Source organism: Manis javanica, chromosome 15 (genome assembly GCF_040802235.1).
Source record: "Manis javanica isolate MJ-LG chromosome 15, MJ_LKY, whole genome shotgun sequence".
Classification (NCBI taxonomy): Eukaryota; Metazoa; Chordata; class Mammalia; order Pholidota; family Manidae; genus Manis; species Manis javanica.
The window spans coordinates 82,986,090-83,006,031 of record NC_133170.1 but is presented as its reverse complement, the minus strand read 5'-3'; the positions used below and the strand labels follow the sequence as shown (position 1 = coordinate 83,006,031).

Below are 19,942 nucleotides of genomic sequence, written 5' to 3'. Positions count from 1 at the left end.
CATTGGGGTACGGGTGGGGACTTGATAATATGGGTTAATGTAGTAACCACATTGTTTTTTTAGGTGAAGCCTTCGTAAGAGTGTATATCAATAATACCTTAATAAAGAAAATTTTTTAAATCGTACTTTAGGATCAATACTGTCTTTATTACCAGGTCAGGACAAGGGTTTGACATTTTTGTTTGCCAGGGGAAGGCATGGTTTGTCTTAGGAAGCTGCAGCCAGCTCTGATCCACCACACTGAATTTACTGTTCCTCCCCTCCCCCTTTTTCTTTCCTCTGTTAAAACTTGGTGTCCTTCCTAGTGCCCAACTATTTAAACAAAGCTGTCACTAGCTGGGTGGGAAGGAGAACCCCTATTTGTCATGGGAGACAGGTTTGAGCTCATGCTAAACCATCAGCCACCGCAATGCAACAACACAAGCCCGAGGACGTGGCCAGGAGCCGGCCGCAGCCCTGTCCAGGTGCAGGCCTTCTCGCAGCTCACCGACAGTTACAGTCTGCAGGAAGCGCCCCATCGCCTAGTCTCCAGGCCTTAAGGCAAGCGTGTGACAGCGCCTACGTGATGGCTGCCCAGCGCGTGCGGAGACGCCTTGGGCCCACTGATGGCTGTGCCAGGCTGCTGCGGGGTCAGGGGGTCAGGCCCTGGTGGGCCTGACCTCATGTGGCCACATCCAGGCAGGGGGCAGCGGCCCCGGCAGTCTCACATGCTATGACAAGCGAACGGCCTTGGACCCAACGTGCTGCCTACAACCCCAAGCAGAACATTTCTGGCATCTAATTCAAGCCCGAGTGCAGATGAAACCTTTTCTCCCGGTTGTTCTCCAACTTCTTGAGTCACTACAGAAAGCGTTTTTTTTTTTTTTTTTTTTTAGTATAGATGACTTTGTGGCCTGGTGCTTTTGTGTCTGCAAGACAGAGGACCTGGAAAGGCAGCTGCATGTTTAAAATTGTCATCTCCAGGTAATTTTCCTTGAAGGTCCAGCCTGTTGGCCTCTCCTGGGACCTGGGGCCAAACACCTGAGGCCTGTTGGGTTGTATGAGCTTGGCCAGTTTGCTACTGATTCACCCTTGGCTTGGTTCATGGTATTTCTTGAGAAGTAAACATTTTTGGGTTTTTGGGTTCCCTGTTACACTTATGAAAATCTTTTCCCTCTCCCCCTCCCACCCAACAACATTCTCTCACATTTTGTTGCAATGTTTAAAAAAAAATTTTTTGTTTAACCTCCATTCCCTGTGGAATATATTTTAGCTTAAGTGGTAAGGCAGGAGTACAGCTTTGTTTTACTTTTCCAGATGGAAATCGACTTATACCAGACCGACTGTCTAACACGCCGCCTGGGTCAGTACATCCCTCCCTGCCTGGTTTTGTACCTGTCGGTTTGATTCCCCTTCGGCTCCTTCAAGAAAGATATCCTGCTGCCTGTCAGTGGAACAGGTGATTCCTGTGTGATCGGGGAGGTCCCAGATGCATGGCACTAGAATTTGGGGTGACTGTCAGCATCTAGATGGATCAATCTCCCAGGCTATTCTTAGAATTTATTTTGTCACATGAAATTTAAAACCACATTAGCCAATTCTCTCACCTCTGCCAAAAAAAAAAAATTCCACTTAGATTTAATAATTGCATTAAATTTAGATGTAAGTATGGAGAGTTGACATTTTTATGATCTTAAATCTCCCCAGATGATATGAAATGGTTTTCCATTTGTTTGATTCCTTTTAGATCTTCCAACAGTACTTTATAATTTCCTCATACAGATTCTATAACTTTCTTTTAATTTATTCCTAAGTGTTGAATGGTTTTTGTCACTATTGTGGATAGGATTTGTTCATCTCTATTCCTGGTTACTAATATAGAGAAAAGCAAATTAATATAATTCTTAATAAACCTGTTTTTTATAGGTACAATGTGCAAATTTGCCAATGGGCCAATTTTACTGCCATTTTGCTTGAGCTAGCACCTCTGTCACAATGTTGAATAATTATCTGGGTGTTGATTCTGGTGTGGATTGAAGTTCACATATTGGCTGTTGGTTTTGGTGAATGGTCTTTAATGTGTGGGAAGGGTTTCCTTGTGTGTGTGTGTTTTAACTTGGGGCTTGTGGGATGCAGCCATGGCCTGCCAGTCTTGCCTGAGTTGAGCACCACGGGGCTCCAGTAACACAGAATGAATGTGGGTTGTGTGTCCCTCAATACCCCCTGACCCTTTCCTCCCAACCTCACTGTCAAATGCCTTTTCAGCATCTACTGATAAACATAAGGGAGTTTTTTTCCTTTATGTTGGTGTTTTAACAATTGTTTTTAGACATTGAGAAGCTACAAAAGAATAGTGTATTTAAAAAGATTTATGATGTCGGAAGCCTATGTGATGTATGTCCATTACCTGTTTTAAAAAAAAAGTATTATTATTACTTTATAAATCCCTGAATGTCTACTGCTCCTCTCCTGTTAACTTTAAAAGGAAATGTCAGTTATTTTACCAGCAAAAATGGGTTAATTTGGGAATAGCAGAGACTAGCAACAGTTTGAGACAAGCAAGCTTGCTTAAAACCATAGGCATGTCTGGAGAACAACGCAGAAGATTGCTCTTTAATAGAGGAGAAAGCTGAGTTGGGAGGGCTGTTCTAAGCAAAAAAGCGCATTGGAGGAAACTGGAAGTTCCATGTATCATGGCTTCTCATTGGCTGAGTTGTGACAGCTGGGCTGTTGGGGGGAGGCACAAGATGGAAATCTTCCTTCCTCCTGCTGGACTGTGAAGTAGCTAAAACAACTGGACTTGCAGGGTGTCTGTCTCTTCCTGTGAAGTCAGTAACTGAGGAGGGGTGGGACGCAAGAGCTTCCCCTACTGGCCTGCTGATGCCATGTCGGTGAGGTTTCCTTTTATTGATTTTAATACCCATTTCCTCTTTGATCAGCCATAACCCTCATCCTGAACTCTGTTTATCTTTCTTTGCTGTTTTTATACTTTTACCTCCTTGGTTCGTATTCCTAAGCAAGAGTTTTGCTTCCCTGTTTCTGGACTTAGATGGACATAACGTTTTAGTCAGTATTCTGCAGTTTGCTTTTATTTTCAATATTATGTTCCAGAAATTCATCCATGCTGTTTGGATGTAGCTGTAGTTTTTTCATCTTTGCTACTGTATAGTAGTCCGTCACTGCCAAATGTCTGTACAGTCATGAAAATGAGTGAATCACACTTAGAAATACCACAAATTTTTGTGACTGGCATTTGGGTTGTTTCTAATTTTTTGCTGTTACAGTACATCTATGGATATTCTTGCTTATGTCTCCTGTTATATGCGTGATCCTTGGAATAGACTTGCTGCATCAAATGGGTCACACCCGCCCCAGCTTTACTAGACAATGCCAAATTTTTTTAGAAGCGGTTGTTATCAGTTTACATGGTCACTGGCACATTCTTCTTTTGTTTTCTTGTTGATTTATATTTTTGCATATTCTGGATCAAGTTCTTTATAAGTTATCTGTATATATTCTTTATAAGATAGCCACGTATCTCCCTTTCTTCTTCCTGACTGTCTATATTTTTGTATATTCTGGATTAAGTTCTTTATAAATTATCTGTATATTTATATCTGTATATCTCCCTTTCTTCTTCTTGTCTCCACACCCCTTAATGAAAGTCTTACCTTTCTCCATTAATCTACAGTAGTGCATTCTTATGTATGAAATGTTCATACATGTATGAGCCTGTTTCTGGATTTTTATTTAGTTGTATTTGTCTGTTGTCTCTTTATGCCAGTATCACGTCGATCATTACAGTTCACAATGACTTTCGGTATCCGGCAGAGACAGCCCTGCCACTTTCTCTGCTTCAGGGCTGTCTTGATTCTTCCGTGGCATTTTCATATAAATTTTTAAATCATTTTATCAAGCTCCATGAGAAAACCTGTAGGGGTTTCATTAGAACTGGTTGTTTTATCATCAGTTTGAAAAAAATTGATGTCTTTATATCCATTAATTTAGATCTTTCTTTAGTGTCTCTCAAAGTATTTTTATTTATTATTTCTCTTTAGAGGTTTTTTTATGTTAGATGTATACTAGGTACCTAATGATTTTTGATGCTATCGTAAATATTTTTAAAACTTCATTTTATGACAGTTCACTGGTAGCATATAAAAATGTAATTGGTTTTTATATATTGATTATTCTAATTTATCCTTAGATTCTCATGTATTTTTCTTTTTGCCTTATTGCATTGGCTAGGACTGCCAGTACAAGGCTGAATGTAATGGGTGAAAGCAGGTATCTTTTTTTAGTTCCCTGTCTCACAGAGAAAGTTTTTTTTTTGTAGATACCATTCATCAGATTAAGGAAACTTCCTTCTAGTCCTATTTCTAAGCATTTTTTTCCTTTTTTTTTTTTGCTACTTCTTTTTTTATTTTTATTTTATTTTATTTTTATTTTGGTATCATTAATCTACAATTACATGAAGAACATTATGTTTACTAGGCTCCCCCCTTCACCAAGTCCCCCCCACATACCCCTTCACAGTCACTGTTCATCGCATATTTTTCCTTTTAAATATCATGGATACATGTCAAATTTTATCTTGTGTTTTCTGTATCCATTGAGATGACCATGTAGTGTTATTTACTTTGTTAATGTGGTGAATTACATTTGTTGGTTTTTCTTAGGGTAACCTAATCTTGCATTTCTGGAATAATGATTATAAATTTTCTGTATTGCTAGATTTATTAATATTGCTTTAAATTGTACCATGACATGAGTGACACTAGGCTGTAATTTTCCTCTCTCATACTGTCCTTGTTAGGTTTTGGTGACCAGGTTATACTAGCCTCAAGAAATGAGTTGGGGAGTATTTCCTCGGCTCTTGGGATAGTTTCTCTAAGGCTGGCTATTCTTTGGGCAGCTGTGTCTGGAGTTCTGTGTGTATACACATGAAGGGGGATTTTAAACTGATTAAGGTTTTTAAATGGTTATAATACTATTCAGGTTTTTCTAATTTTTAATTTTATTGTAACGTTTTTAAAGTTACTGCCACAAAGTAGTTTATAATATCTTTAAAATATCTTTAGCATCTGTTTTTATGTTCTTTTCATTCCAAATATTGTATATTTTGGGTCCATCCATTTCCCTTCTCCCTTCCCTTTCTCTGTCTTCCTCATCAGTAAAGTTGATCAATTTTAGTTTTTCTAAGAATCAGCCTCAGCTTTCTTGGTCCTATTAAGTTTGGTTTCTCTTTCATTAATTCTGAAATTTATTTCCTTTTTTTTTTGTCCCTTTAAAATTTTTTAAAAATTGAGTTATTGTTGTTATACAATATTACATTAGTTTCAGGAGTACAACACAGTGAATTCAGAATTACATACATTATAAAATGGTCACCATGTAAGTGTGGTTACCATCTATTATCATACTAAGTCATAACAGTATTATTGACTGTATTCCCTATGCTGTACTTTCCATTCCCATGACTTACTTACAGGCGGGAGTTTGTACCTCTTTATCCCTTTCACCTGTTTCACCCATCCCCCATCCTCCCGCTCTGTGGCAACCACCAGTTCTCTGTATTTATGAGCCTATTCCTGTTTTGTTTTTTTAGATTTCAGATATAAATGAAATATGGAATTTACTGTCTTTCACTTAGCATAATACCTTCTAGGCCCATCGATGATGTCACAAATCATACACAAATGTGTACATATAGTGTGTATACACACACATATCACATCTTTAGTCATTCATCTACTGATGGACACTTAGAGTTGCTTCCTTACCTCGGCTATTGTAAATAACGCTGTGATAAACATAGGGGTGCATATACTTTTTAAATTAGTGTTTTCATTTTCTTCATGTAAATATCCAGAAGTGGACTTACTGGATTGTATTTCTCTTTTGAATTTTTTGAGGAATCTCCATACTGTTCTCCATAGTGGCTGCACCAATTTACATTTCCATCCTCAGCGTACGAGGGTTCCCTTTTGGCCACATCTTCCACACACTTACTTCTTGTCTTTTTGATGCCAGCCATTCTGACTGGTGTGCGGTGGTACCTCACTGGGATTTTGATTCACATTTCCCTGATTTGTGAGGTCAAGCATCTTTTTCTTAGTTGGCCATCTGTATGTCTTCTTTGGAAAATGTCTATTTAGTTCTCCTGCCCATTTTAAAATCAGATTATTTGGGTTGATTTGTATGAGTTCTTTATATATTTTTGATACTGATCCCTTGTTGGATGGATCATCATGCATATATTGTCCCATATAGCAGGTTGCCTTCTTGTTTTGTTGGTTTCCTTCACTGTGCAGAAGGTTTTTAGTTTGATGTAGTCCCTTGTTTATTTTTGCTTTTGTTTCCCTTGCCTGGTAGATATATCCAGAAAAAAATTACTAAGGCTGATACCCAAGAGCTTACTGCCTTTGTTTTCTTTTAGGAGTTTTATGGTTTCAGGTCTTACTTAGGTCTTTAATACATTCCAAGTTTATTTTTTGTGTATAAGACAGTGATCCAGTTTCATTCTCCTCCACGTAGCTGTCCAGCATCCGCAACACCATTATTAAAGAGGTTTCTTTGCCTTCTATTCTTGTCTCCTTTGTCATAGATTGATTGACCATGTAAGTGTGGGTTTATTTCTGGGCTCTCTGTTCTGTTCCACTGATGTGTGTGTCTCTTTTTGTGCCAGTACCATGTTATTATAGCTTTGTTGTATAGTTTGAAATCAGGGAGTCTGACACCTCCAGCTTTTTCTTTCTCAAGATTGCTTTGGCTATCTGCGGTCTTTTGTGGTTCCATACAAATTTTAGGAATATTTTAGTTCTGTGAAAAATGCCATTGGTATTTTGGTAGGGATCACATTGGATCTGTGGATTACTGTGGGTAGGCTCTATAGTCCTTTTTTTGAGTTTATCTTGATGTTCATTTTCTTACTCAGATTGGATGTTTACTTCGTTATTGTTTAGCCTTTCTTCTTTTACAACATGAGCTTTTAATGCTATAAATTTCCCTCTAAGTACTGCTTTACCTATATCCTATGTTTTGATATATAGTATTTTAACAGTATTTTCTGACTTAAACTTTCTTCTTTGATCCATGAGTTGTTTGAAAGTATATTTCTTAATTTTCAAATATATTTTTTCTAACATATTTCTGTTATTGATTTTGAACTGTCTTCATTGTGATCTGTATACCAGTTCTGAGATTTGCTGAGGCTTTATGACTGGCCCAAATATGTGGATAATATTCATAAATGTTCCATGTGCACTTCAAAATATATGCTCTGCATTTATATGTAATACCTTGTATGTACCCTTTACCTCTAATTTTTTAACTGTGCTGTTTGAAAACTTGCTGATATTTGTCTGTCTGAGCTCTAATTACTGTGAGAAGTATGTTAAAAAGTTCCATATGATTGTAGATTTATCTATTTCTCCCTGTGATTGTATCTATTTTACTTTATTGTGAGATATTAGATGCATGGGTTTTAGAATTTTATGAATTTTACCTTTTTTCATTATGAAGTGACTTTTTTAATTTATGGAAATTGACATAATACTTTTTGCCTTAGTCTATCTGGTCTCTATGTTTATGTTTTAGGTAAAATAATCTTGTGAATAGCATGTAGCCAGGTCTTGTTTTTATTACAGATAGTTTTTGTTCTTACCTGAAGCATTTAACTTAAATTTTGTGTGCTTGCTGATGCACTGAGGACTTAGTTCCTTCATCTTATTTAATTTTTATTCCATCTTCTCTGCATTCCTTTTTCCTTTCCTGCAGCCTTTTAGATTGACTGAAATTTTCTCCCCCACATACAATGTTTTTCCTCTGTTTTGGAAATTTAGTATTCCTGTACATTTGGTGATTATACATTTTATATAATACTAACTCATTAAAGTCTAACTCCATGAGACACTCAATATTATTTAATAAGTTTTTGTTAATATATTTTCCTGTGGTTTCAATGAGAAGTACTAACATTTTCTCCTTTTCTTTAGAGGTAACACTTCATTTTCTTCTTTCTTTGGAGGTCAATTCTCAGTCTAATCAATGCTCTTTTAAGGTAATTTTCCACCTAATCTGGCTGTTTTTAAGCTTTTGTTGTTTTAAGGGTAACATCACTATACTGTATTTAGCTGTGGTTGTCTTTTTATTTACACTGAGTAGGATTTGTTGGGATTGACTTTGTATACTGATGTTTCTTGTGACTTCTCAGAAGTGTTTTAGCCATTAATTCTTCCAAGATTGTCTCTTTTCCATTTTGATTAGACATGTGGGACTACTCATTTATCCTCCGTCTCTTAATTTCTTTTTTATTTTTCACCTCTTTGTGTCTCTGTTGTATTCTGGGTACTTTATTCAGACCTCTCTTCCATGCCACTAATACTCTCTTCAGTTATGCAACCTGTTATAAAATTATTTTGTTTTCTCTCTTTCTTGAAGTTCCTTAGTACTTTCTGAATACTGTTTTACTCATTTTCAAGCCACTCTTCTGTTTCTAGAAACATATTAAACATGCTTATTTTATATTCTATGTCTGGTAATTTCCCCATATGGAGAAGTTTTTTGCCTGGCTCTGTTGGCCCTTGCTTATGTGCCAGCCTGTGCTTTTACGGATATTAGACTGTGAACCGCTTGTTTTCCTTGCAGCTTCATATCTGGGGTTGTAAGGTAAGGCTTGGAAGGAAGTGGGGAGCCCCCAGAGAGGATATGCTTGTTTCCCTCCTGTGACCTGGGGACATTGCCAGGTGGGACCATGTGGTATTCTCTGCTGGAGGTTTTACTGGACTATCCAGTAGTATGTAGTATGAATTTGGGCTGCAAAACCAAAGCTCCTGATCACAAATTCTTAGGGTTTTTTTCCTCCTGCTCTGGTTGGGATTAACCTTTAAGACAAGAATTTTTCTTCTCCAAAGATAAACTAATTCCTCCAGATACGAAAATAGCTATATGTCCTTACATTCATATGTTCTAAAATATCATACCCCAGTAGGCATGACTTTATCTCACTGTGGTTCTGGAGGGATTTTAAAAGCAATTTTCAAGAATATTTCACCTCATGAAGCTCAATCTATATTTATTTTTATAGGTTAGTGTCTTGAACATAAAGATAGAAGGAATTTGAGACAGAGAAATTAGGTAAAATTTACATACAAAATTTAAAAATCCAAAAATTGGATGTTTTTAAAATCCTATTTTCCTACTGGTCTTGTGTTCTTGAAGGGGTATGTATTTATTTTGCAACCTTTGTTTATGAAGAAGATTTCAATTATTCTTAGTGAGTTTCATAATTCTGTTAAAATTGGTATTTCTGAATTGGTTTTCACATAATTTAAAAGATCAAAATTACTGTTCCTGGAGAATTATATAAGAGACAATTTTATGCATAACATTTCAAAAATAAATATTAGAATCTAAAAAAAAAAAAAAGAATTTTCCTTGTATTTTGTTTTGGATTCACCATTATATTGAAGGGATAGCCTTTCGGGAGCCCAGCTTTATGGGGACATCTCCTGTTAGATTTCCCACTTGGGGAGGTTCACCTGAGGCAGAGAAGACTTACCCGTAGGCTCGCTGGGCCCAGTGAATGGCCGAGAGGGAAAAGTATAGTTCAGAGCTCTTCTTACCCCACATTTCCACACCCACATAATAGTTGGCCTGAGTATTTCTTACATTCTTTCCAGCTCATGGATATATTTAAGAAGTTTAAAAATTTTATCCAGTATGTCTAGTTTTCCACCAAGGAGGATTATCCTTGTAATTCAGGCCTTCTCTATCATTCAGTAACGTTTTTGTCAGATGCGTTCTGAGGCCCCGTTTGGCCTGTGCTGCAGAGTCTGTTCTTCTGTTTTCGGTCAGTGATGGCCGAGTGTAGGCTGATCTTGGGTCATGCTGGTCAGACTGGTTTCTAGGTCAGCCTGATGTCTCTCCCTGTTCAGAGCCCTGCCTGGTTCTACTCCAGGCTCTTCTATCCCTCACTTTGCCTCTGGGGACTGGCATTTGTCACTTCTGGGATTTGTCCATGCAGACCGTCCTCTTTCCTGGCAGGCTCCCTGGCCCCCGGCCCTGGGTCTGGTCCTTCCTGGGGTTGCCTCGACCCTGCCCACCTTGATTCAGTGAGAACTGCCTCTCCCACTTCTCTGCAGGGACTCACCAGGGCCTGCCTCCCCACAGACTGGAAAGCAAGGGCCTGGGCAGGGAGGAGCTGTGCTGGGCCACCTTGGATTCCACGGTGCGGGGTGCTGGGGCAGATGGTGAGGGCCTGGCTTGGCTGCCCCTCTGGTGCCCTGCTTCACCCCATCTTCTCTCCTGGAAGCACTGGCAGTGGGAAGAGGACCCAGTGGGCCAGGCCCTGGAAGCTAATGCTCTGAGTTCCTTGGCAACCTAGAGCAACAAAAGCAGCCAAGGACATGGTTGTTAAGCAACCTTGGAACTCAGCCAGGGCGGGCGTTCCCTCACAGGACGGCCCATGGCTCAGTTTGGTTGGGTCCCAGAGAGACCAGGCAGTGCTGGGCTGCCCCCCAGGTTCAGTCTCAGCCTTCTGCAGCCTGGCCCAGGCCCTTTCCTACCGGGTCTTCCCTTCCCTCCCCTTCCTTCCAACCCAGACCAGCCTTCCGTTGCCTGCCCTTTGTGAGCAGAATAAAGTCCCCTTGTGTATGCTGACCTGTCCTGTGTCAGTCCTACGCCACCACGTCACACTCAGGGTCAGGGCCACGGAAAACTCCAGGCAGCGTTTTTATTCCCGGTCAGAAGGTGCTTGCGCACACAGTGCTGAGGAGAGGTACACTGCACGGCTCTGCCACCACCTGGGAGAGGCGCAGCCCTGCCCGCCCTGACTCTGGGGTGGGCACCCTGAGGCATTTCGTACATTGGTGGTTTCACTTATGTTTTTTTTTTGTAAAATCAAAACCAATCCTGGAGTAAACAGGAAAAACCCTGTGATGAATTTTAGGACCAAACTGAAGTGGGAAGAGTTGGAGTGGGGCTGGGACAGTGGCCATGGTGGCCTGTCCTGCCACCATTGACAGAAGCCACTGGGAGGGGGTCCAAGGAGAGGGCAGGACACAGCTGACAGGAGGAAACTCAGACAGGAGCGCCTGTCTTCATCATTTTTTCACCTCCACATACCATAGAAATTTAAGCAAAATACCTATTATGTATCTATTTATATATTATATATATAAATCAGGCAAGTAAAGAGTTCAAGGAGTGTGGAGATGGGGCGCCCTAGAGGTGCCTGGGGTCAAGGCGCCGGGGTCTCTGGGGCCCAGGACACCAGCCCAGGCTGAGAGGGTTTGTCCTTATTGCTCATTTGGGGCTGGGGTGGGGAGCACCTGCGGGGCCTGCCCCTCAGCCTGCCACCCGTGCTCTCCTGGGCCTGGGAGGTGGTGGGCCCCCTTCTCTGAGAGGTCCGGGGCTCCTGGGGGGCAGGCAGCTCAGATACAAACACTGCGTTGCTATGCTGAGCTACAAAACGCTCCTGACTCTGAGGGGTCTGCCTGGCTGGCTTCCTAATGTCTTAAAAAGGTGCTCTTGCCAGGACAGTTCTGTGGCAAGAAAGCACACTTACAAAGGTGTCTGCTAAGTGCTGTACTAAAAATATTTACTAAATTTCTTGGCTGGAAAGAAATGGAGATCATTTTTCTAAAAAGTCAAAAGCGGCTCCCTAGGAGGGGCCGGTTCCTCCCTGGGTGGGGCTGGTGACTGGGGCAGCCCAGGGCCGGGCGGCCTGCCTGAGTGGTAACGGGGGGCTGGGGTCCCGAGAGCGCCCAAGCCAGTGAGCCGGGCCGGGGAAGCACTTACTCCTTCCGCGGTGCGAACCCCAAAAAGTTTTAAAAAATAAATAAACAAAGCAAAAAGGTGGGGTTTGGGCTGTTTGGGTACTAAACTGAGTGCATTAAAGAAAAGGCGGCCCAGCTGTGCAGTCGCCTGTTTTTGCAGGGCAGGGGGTCGCTCAGAAGATGTCGGGGCACATGTGCCAGTCCTGCTTTTCCTTGGCCTCCCAGTAGCCGCCCTTGTACATGCAGGCCGTCTCCCCGGTCAGCGGGTCCAGCCTCCTCTCGAACCACAGCGGCACGTGCACGTCGGCCTCCTTCTCTGCTGGGTGGGCACAAGGCGCGGGTGGGCTCCCCTCCACCCGGCCGACCCCCGCCCCGCCCTGAGGCGCCCCCCCCAGCCCCCGGGGGCCCCTCCCTCCCCCCCTCCCCCGCGCCCCCTCCGGCCGCCGCACCTTCCTCGGCTCCGCAGCCCCGGGAACAGGCCTCCAGCCTCCGTCGCCGCGACGAGCGCTGCTGCTCCTCCAGCCGCTGCTTCTCCGCGTTGGCCTGGTCCCAGCGGCCCTTCTCCATCAGCCGCTGGTCGGGCCGCCGGCGGCTGTCGGTGGGCGCCACGCCCTCCTCGTGCTCGTTGAGGGTCAGGGCCAGCGCCGAGAAGTAGTACATGTGCTCGGCGTTCTCCCTGCGGGGCCCCCCGCGTGCGTGCTCGGTTACACCGCGGCGGGAACCTGCAAATCCCGACCCGCTCTCCGGGCGTCTCTCCGTGACGGTGCCCCCCGCGGCCTCCTTCCCATCGCGGGGGCCCTCCCCGCCCTCCCCGCCCCGGGGGAAGGTGTGCGCCTCCTCGCGGGTCTGCGCGCCACGGCGCGGCCGTCCTCGGTCCGCTGCTTCAAGATGAAGCTTTGTTGATCCTACTTAGGTCTTTCTGCTCTTTGATTTTGCTTCTCTGGCCTTCCTGCTACTTTGCTGTTCTTTACCTAACTTCTTGAGATGGATGCTTATTAGCACAGTATTTCCCAGCGTTTCTTCTTTTCTGTTAAGTGCACTTTAAGGCTACACATTTCACTCCACCGAAGCCCACCATTTTTTATATTACTTTCATTAATATGTAGTTATATTTTCTAATTTACTTTATATCTTCTTTGATCTATGGATCAATTGGAAGTATATTCCTTAAATTTATATACATACGGGGATTTTTCTAGCCATCATAATTGTCTTGAGGCAGTGTACGTGGTATAATTTAAGTTCTTCGAGCCAAATTTTGCAAACGTCCCAGATGTAATTGAAGAGAGGGTGTTTTCTACAGCTGTCCAGTGCAGTCCAGTAACTGTCCACTCGGTTCTACTGCCCAAGCTGATCCTGATTTTTCTTCTGTCCATTACTAAGAAAGGTATGTTAAAATTTCCCATTTTGGTTGTAAATTAGTCCATTTTTCCTTATATTCTACCAACTTTTCCTGCATATATTTTGAGACTATGTTATTAGGTTCAGGGTACATTCAAATTTAAAACTCATCTTCCTGGTGAGTTGACCTCTATCATATTCCCCCTCACAGCTCTAGGCTTTTTTTTGAGTTTGTTTTGTAATGTTAATGCAGCCACAGCAGCTTTTGTTTGCTATTTCTACAGACATACATTTTCCATCCTTTTATTCCAGTCTTCGTTTTCTTATTTACATGTACCTCCTGTAAACCACACATAGTTGTATCTTAAAAATTTACTGGAAATTCATCATAATTACTGATGTCTTGGATGTAAATCTTTTTTCTTTTTGTTCTGCTCCTTTTTTGGACCCCCTCTTCACTGGTCCTTGCACAGCCTGCTGGGATTCATGCACCCCTGACCCCATAAACAAAAAATAGAATCCTGATGTAACCTACATCTAACCATACGGAAAACTCCCCCACACATGCCCCTTCCAGGTGGCCAGCAATCTGGACTCCTGGGTTCATCAGTCCCTTCCCTTTAATTATTTTTGCATCGTTAAAGTGTGCTTGTGTGTGTATTCATATGCATCTATCTTACATTTTTTTAAGTGTATAAAAAGAATTATCATGGTGTATGTAACTCCCTGGGACTTGCTTTTTTTTTTTTTTAATATTGCTAAAATTTATATTGTTGCTTGCTGTGGTTCATTTGCTTCAACTATTGTATATAATTTTCCCTCCTATGAATATCCGTTATTTATCCAATAACTTTGGGTTGTTAAGTTTGCTTTGGAGTAATCTTATGCGTGTTTCCTGTTGTACATTTGCAGGAATATACTCCCAAAAGTGGAATTGCTGGGCTATAGAAGAGTCTGAGATGTTCTTTAGGAGGTAAGGCCAGCCTGCTTTCCAACAGTTCACACTCCCACCAGCAGTGTGTCAGAGATACCATAGATCTACATCTTTTTCAACACTTGATATTGTCTGACTTTTTTCTTTTTTCAAATAAAATGGCACCTCATTGTGGTTTTGATTTGCATTTCCCCGATTACCAGTGATGTGATCATTTTCATAGGATGACTGGCTTTACATGTTTTTCTGTAAAATTCTTGTGCATGACTCTTGCAATTTTCCCACTGGATTACTTTTGTTTTACTTATTGATTAGAAGTTCTTTATGTATTCTTTTAAAATTATTATTTATTTGTGGTAAAATATTTTTATATATTCTTGATACTAATCCTTTGTCAGATATAGGTATTATAATTACCTTCTCAAAGTTGTCTTTTCACTTTACTCAAGTTGTCTTTTAATGAGCAAACTTTCTTTTAAAGAATCAATGTATTTTTTCCTTTTTTTAAAATTGAAGTATCATTGATGTATTATATTGGTTTCAAGTGGACAACACAGTGGTTCAGCGGTTACCCATATTATTAAATCCTTACCCCAACTAGTGCAGTTACTATCTGCGACATAGGAAGACGTTACAGAATCCCTGGCTATGTTCTCCGTGCTGTACTGCAACCCCTTAACCAGATTACATTATGATTGAGAATTTATGAATCAACATATTTTAATATAGTTGAATATCAGTGCATTTTTGAGTCTTAAGATATATTTCCTTAAGGTCTAAAAGATAGTCTTCTGTATTTTCTACTTAGAGTTTAACTTACTGTTTAATAGCAGGTCAAACTTAGTACTTACTGTAAGAGCTTTCTCTGGAGTCAATTTTTGTTGTAGTGTAAGGGCCCTGAGGTTCAGTTCACCTTTTCCCATTTGAGTAGCCATCTTCCCAAGTCCTTTCAGTGAGCAGGGCTGTCTTTCCACATGATCTGCCACCTTTGCTTAATACCCAAAACACACACAACCATCGGTCTGTTTCTGGGCTCACTATTCTTTTCCACTAGAGCTTCAAAATAAGTTGTATAGCTAATAGGGAAAGTCCCTCTTTTCTCTGTTCTTCTTTAAAAAGTCCTGGCTCTTTATTCAACATAAATTTAAAAATTATAATACCAAGTTCTGTGAACATCTCTATTGGGATTTTTGATCTATTAACTCTTTAGATCATGGCATCTTTGTAATACTAAGTCTTTCTACCTATGAACATTGTATTTTTTCCATTTATTTAGCTCTTCTTTGATATCTCAGTAAAGTTTTACAATTTTCTCTATTGAGGTCTGGAATATAAGATTTATTACAAGGTCCATGACTCTGATAATATAATTGGTGTCTTGTCTTAAAATTGTATTTTCTAGTTTTTGTTTAGTGTGTAGAAATGCAACTGACTTTTGCATATTTATCTTATATTGAGGCATCTAAAATGCTTTTGCTGAATTTATTGAGGTCTGTTAATTTATTAATTATGGATTCACTTATGAATTTTCTAATATGAAATTATCCTTGAATACCTGTCTTTTTTATGCACTGTTAGATTAGATTTTCTAATGTCCTGTTTTGGAATTTTGCTTATATGTTCATGAGTGAAATAGGAGAGAACTTTTATATTTTCACTATAGTACCTTTTTGCCTGGTTTGATACCAGGATTATCCTGACTTCACAGTAAAAGAGGAGAGTATTTCTTCTACTTATATGGCCTGGGAGATTTTATATAAAATCGGGATAATACATTTCTTGAAAATTTCGTAGAATTCACCTACAAAATTATCTGGGCTTTGTGTTTTCCTTGTGGGGATTTTTAATCTACTACTTCAGTTTCTTTAATTATTATAGGACAATTCATGTTTTTTTAAATACTTCTATAATCCATTCTTGTAAGTTCTATTTTTCCAAGAATTTGTCCTTCCCATCTGAATTCTAATCTTTGTACTTTGTGTCAATTCAAACTATCTTCATTAATATTAATTTCTATAATCTCTTGACAAGTCTTGCCAGCAGTTTTGTCAGGTTTTTTTCCTCAAAGAATCAACTGTTGGCTTTTCAAGCCTTATTAACTTCTGCTCTTATTTTTAAAGTACATTTTCTTCTTTCTTTGGGCTTATATGTTGGACTTTCTCTAATTTCTTAGAATAGAAACCCAAGAGAAGAAACAGTGCCAGAGTCAGTGAGCATATCGACCTGCTTAAGGCAGCACCTTTCCTTTGAAGCAGTGCCTCGATTACATCCAGCCAGCGGTCCTATCTTTTCATCCTTCTTCAGTTCTAGGTGTTTAAAAATGTCCACTCTTATTGTTTATGTGTTATTTAGCAACTTAAAATTCTTTCCAAATATATGGGGACTTTCTGTCATTTTGTTCTACTTCTAACTTAATCATCTCATCATAGATTGTGGTCTGGACGCTACCCTCTGTAAATCTGTTGTCTTCCTTCAGATATAATACATGATTGGTTTTTGCATACATTCCATGTATAACTAAATAAAACATATGTTCCCTGACTGTTGCAGCTGTGCGTTATATACGTATCTTGTGGCGTTTTGAGCTCCTTCTCAGTCGTGTTTTTCCCATTTCACCTGTCCACATGTGAGAGGGGGGTGGAAATCTCTGTCTCCATGTGGTGATTAATGGATTTACCTGTTTTTCCCTTTATGTGCTTTTCCCCATATGTGCTTGTATATTTTTGAGACTATTTCATTACATGCATACGGTCTGAAACTCTTTTATCTTTTATCATGTAGCAATTCTTAAAGTTCATTTCGCTTAAAATGTACTATAGTTATTTATTATAGGTCTTTGGTTAATATTTTCATGATCTTTTAACCCTCACACATCTTTGAGTATCTCTTAGAAGGAGAGTATATCTGAATTTTAAAAGATCCAGTCAGTCAGTGTGTTGCTTTTTAAATGGGGAGTTTCACCTGTTTATATCCATCATGCTTGGCCTTACTTCTACAGTGCTAATTCGCTGCTTAAAAAATCCGCAGTCCATAGAAGCCACAGGGCATAAATCTGCAAAGAAGTAAAAAGCTAACCTTTGCAAACAATATGGCTTCTCTCTCACTTACCAACTTTACATTTCCCTGTATGGCCCCGGAAGATGACTGGTTAGCCAGAGACGGGTAAGATTCCTCAAGGGAGGAACAACCTAAGACAGGCACAGTCGCAGGGGGGCCATCAGGTGAGAATTTGGGGATCAACAGAGGTGAGGCTCAGAACCTCAACCCCCCTGCTTTGAGAGAAATCTTCTGCATCCGTGGATGTCTTGCTGCCCTTGTCTAGCCTGGATTAATACTTAGTCCATAGGCACACACCTGATCATCTGATCATCTACATTTGCCCTCTTACAGCACTAAACTATGTTTTCTACCTTTATCTTGCATCTACCTACCACTTCAGCATTTTATTAAAAATAAAAATAATAATAATAATAGGAGAAATGTGGGATCAACATATAAATCAAGTACAAAAATCAAACGAATATTCATATTTGACCTGATTGTTTATAGTTCATAATGCGTGATCAAAACCGAAAGTTTCTGGGATGACTGCCCTTGTACTGTTCACCATGTAAGAATTTATTCACTATGTAAGAATTCGTTCACCATGTAAGAACTTGTTCGTTATGCTTCAGAAGATTGGAGACTGACGAGAATTAGGCTGGGGGTGGATTAATGATTGTACATTGAGCGTTGACCCCCCTATACTGAATTTTATTGTTGTTAACAATCATTTGATCAATAAATATGAGAGATGCCCTCTCAAAAAAAAAAAGAAAAAAAAAAAAGCCGCAGTCCTTCACATCCCTTGGCGTCCTCTATCTCCCCAAACACGGTCTTGTTAGCTGGATCTACTCTTTTAATTCTGGATTATCATGGGAATATTTTATCTTTTCTGTGGGTCTTAGTAATTTGAAGTAACACAACTTTACTTCATGTATCCACTGCAGGACCTTTTGGATTTTCTTCTCCCCTTTTTAGAGCACTAGTATCTGATGCCATTTTCCTTGGGGTTTTTGTGTGGCAAAACCTTCTGAGGCTGTTTGCCTGAGGGCATGTTTTTATCATGCCCTCATATTTGAATGGTAGCTTGGCTGGATAGAAAATTTTACCTTTTAATTTCATTTTCTTTGTCTCTTGTCTCTGGAATGCTACAGGCCCTTTCAACCCAAGGTCTTTCATCTCTGTTTCTCTCTCCTCCCTATTTTTTTATTTATTTTGGTCTCATTAATCTACAATTACATGAAGAACATTATGTTTACTAGGCTCCCCCCTTCACCAAGTCCCCCCCACATACCCCTTCACAGTCACTGTCCATCAGCATAGTAAGATGCTATATCTCCCCTCTATTTTTATTTATTTCTTTTCCTTCTGGGGTTCCAATTAGAATATTTTAGTAGTTATTCTACGAATTACAACATACATACTTGATATAGTCAAAAGTCAAAAATGCACATCTTGACCCTCTTTTTGGGTAGCACAGGGGCCTCCTTTCATTTATCCTTCTTCTGACTTAGTGATCACACATTTGTATTCTCTGTTTAGATTTAAAACCATATAAAACATTCTTCTTGTTTACTCAGTGTTCATTTAGGTTCATAGCTTTTGTTCTTCATTCATGTGTTTCAGATCTTCCACCTGGGGCAAGTTTCCTTCTGCCAGAGGCAGATCCTTCAGTGTGTGTCTGCTGGGAGCAAACGAGTTTTTGTCTAAAAATGTCTATTTCAACTCCACTCTGCAAAGATGTCCTTAGTGGGTATGAATCATTCCACACATGGAAGATATCATTTGACTGTCTTCAAGCTCCCATTATTGCCGATGAGACAGCTGTTAGTCTGTTCTGCAGAAAGTATTGTCTTTAAAATTTAAATTTATTTTCTCTCTGATTTAGTTTCAGCAATTTCACTGCATGGGTTTAGGCGTGGAAATTCTCTATTTGCTGCTCCCTCTCTCTCTCCCCCTGAGTCCTTCCTAGAAGGGGCTGGCCCCCTCTCTGGAACGTGATGTGCCCACGCACGCCTGGAGAACCTTCCCAAGGGTCTGCGGCTCCAGGGACTCACTCTGGGTCACCAGGTCGTCGGCCGCCTCTCCGAAGCATTTGTCTTTTCCAGGTTCTGTCTCTTTATCTGACCTATGTTCAATGGACAGAGTCTAATAAACCTTCCCATGGAATTCTTGACTTCAGTTGTTTTTTCTTTGTGGAATTCGTTTTGATGTCCGGGAACTGCTGTGCCACTTTTTATAGCTTTGTTTCCTGCACTTGTTTCCACCTTTGATTCTCACTCCTTGGACTGTGGGGACTGTCGTTAGACCGGCTGCCACCTGGTGTCATCATGCCGCCTCACAGTTGAGTGTCGGGCCTCCCAACACTGCTCTCTGCCCCCTGACAGCTGCCCACCCCCGTCTGGCAGGGGCCCCTGCCCGCTCCTCCCCCGACCCTCACTCACGGCAGCGGGTACTTCTTCCACAGCAGCTTGGCGGGCAGCGTCTGGTACACTGTCCTCTGCCTCCCGTCTGAGCTGGGGCTGCTGGGGCCGCTTTGCACAATCTTGGCGCACTCCATCTGTTCATCCCACGACCCTGACAGCACGTAGTGGGCCTTGCCTTGGCTGTCACTCACCACTCCTGTCACCTGCGGACATCGGCAGGACCAGCGCAGGTACACACCCTGCCCCGGGCCCCCACTGCCCCCGAGGCTCTTAGAGGTGGCCTTGCTGACCTTCCGGGCTCCCTCCTTGGAGAAGTAGCTGTAGGGCAGGAACTTCAGCTGGCAGTGGTCCTTGGTCTTATGGTTCACGATCTCGATGTCCCCCGTCTGGTGGGGGGAGGGTACAGTCAGGGCTTGGCCCCTGGGCCACACGCCCCTCCC

General features: G+C 41.1%; 1 protein-coding gene and 1 long non-coding RNA gene across 11 annotated transcripts in view; one reads left to right on the top strand and one right to left on the bottom strand.

Moving 5' to 3' along the window:
* The first annotated feature begins 46 nt into the window (after nt 1-46).
* On the top strand, nt 47-19,252 carry LOC118967457 (uncharacterized). The gene is made up of 4 exons (XR_012125446.1): nt 47-963; nt 1,297-2,870; nt 14,013-14,073; nt 18,703-19,252. It is a non-coding gene; the product is annotated as an uncharacterized lncRNA (long non-coding RNA).
* Nucleotides 10,701-19,942, bottom strand: part of OSBP2 (oxysterol binding protein 2) — a 137,794-nt gene continuing 128,552 nt past the window's right edge. For 8 of the 10 annotated variants that reach the window (XM_073222540.1, XM_036993376.2, XM_036993374.2 and 5 more), the window contains 4 exons: nt 19,793-19,888; nt 19,521-19,705; nt 12,209-12,435; nt 10,701-12,078 (listed from right to left, as the gene is read on the bottom strand). In XM_073222540.1, coding sequence (XP_073078641.1) covers nt 11,933-12,078; nt 12,209-12,435; nt 19,521-19,705; nt 19,793-19,888 — 654 coding nt within the window. In that variant the 3' untranslated portion in view covers nt 10,701-11,932. Of the gene's footprint in view, nt 12,079-12,208; nt 12,436-19,044; nt 19,205-19,520; nt 19,706-19,792; nt 19,889-19,942 lie in introns of those variants that run through there. The other 2 variants (XM_036993375.2, XM_036993377.2) reach the window with 2 other exon arrangements.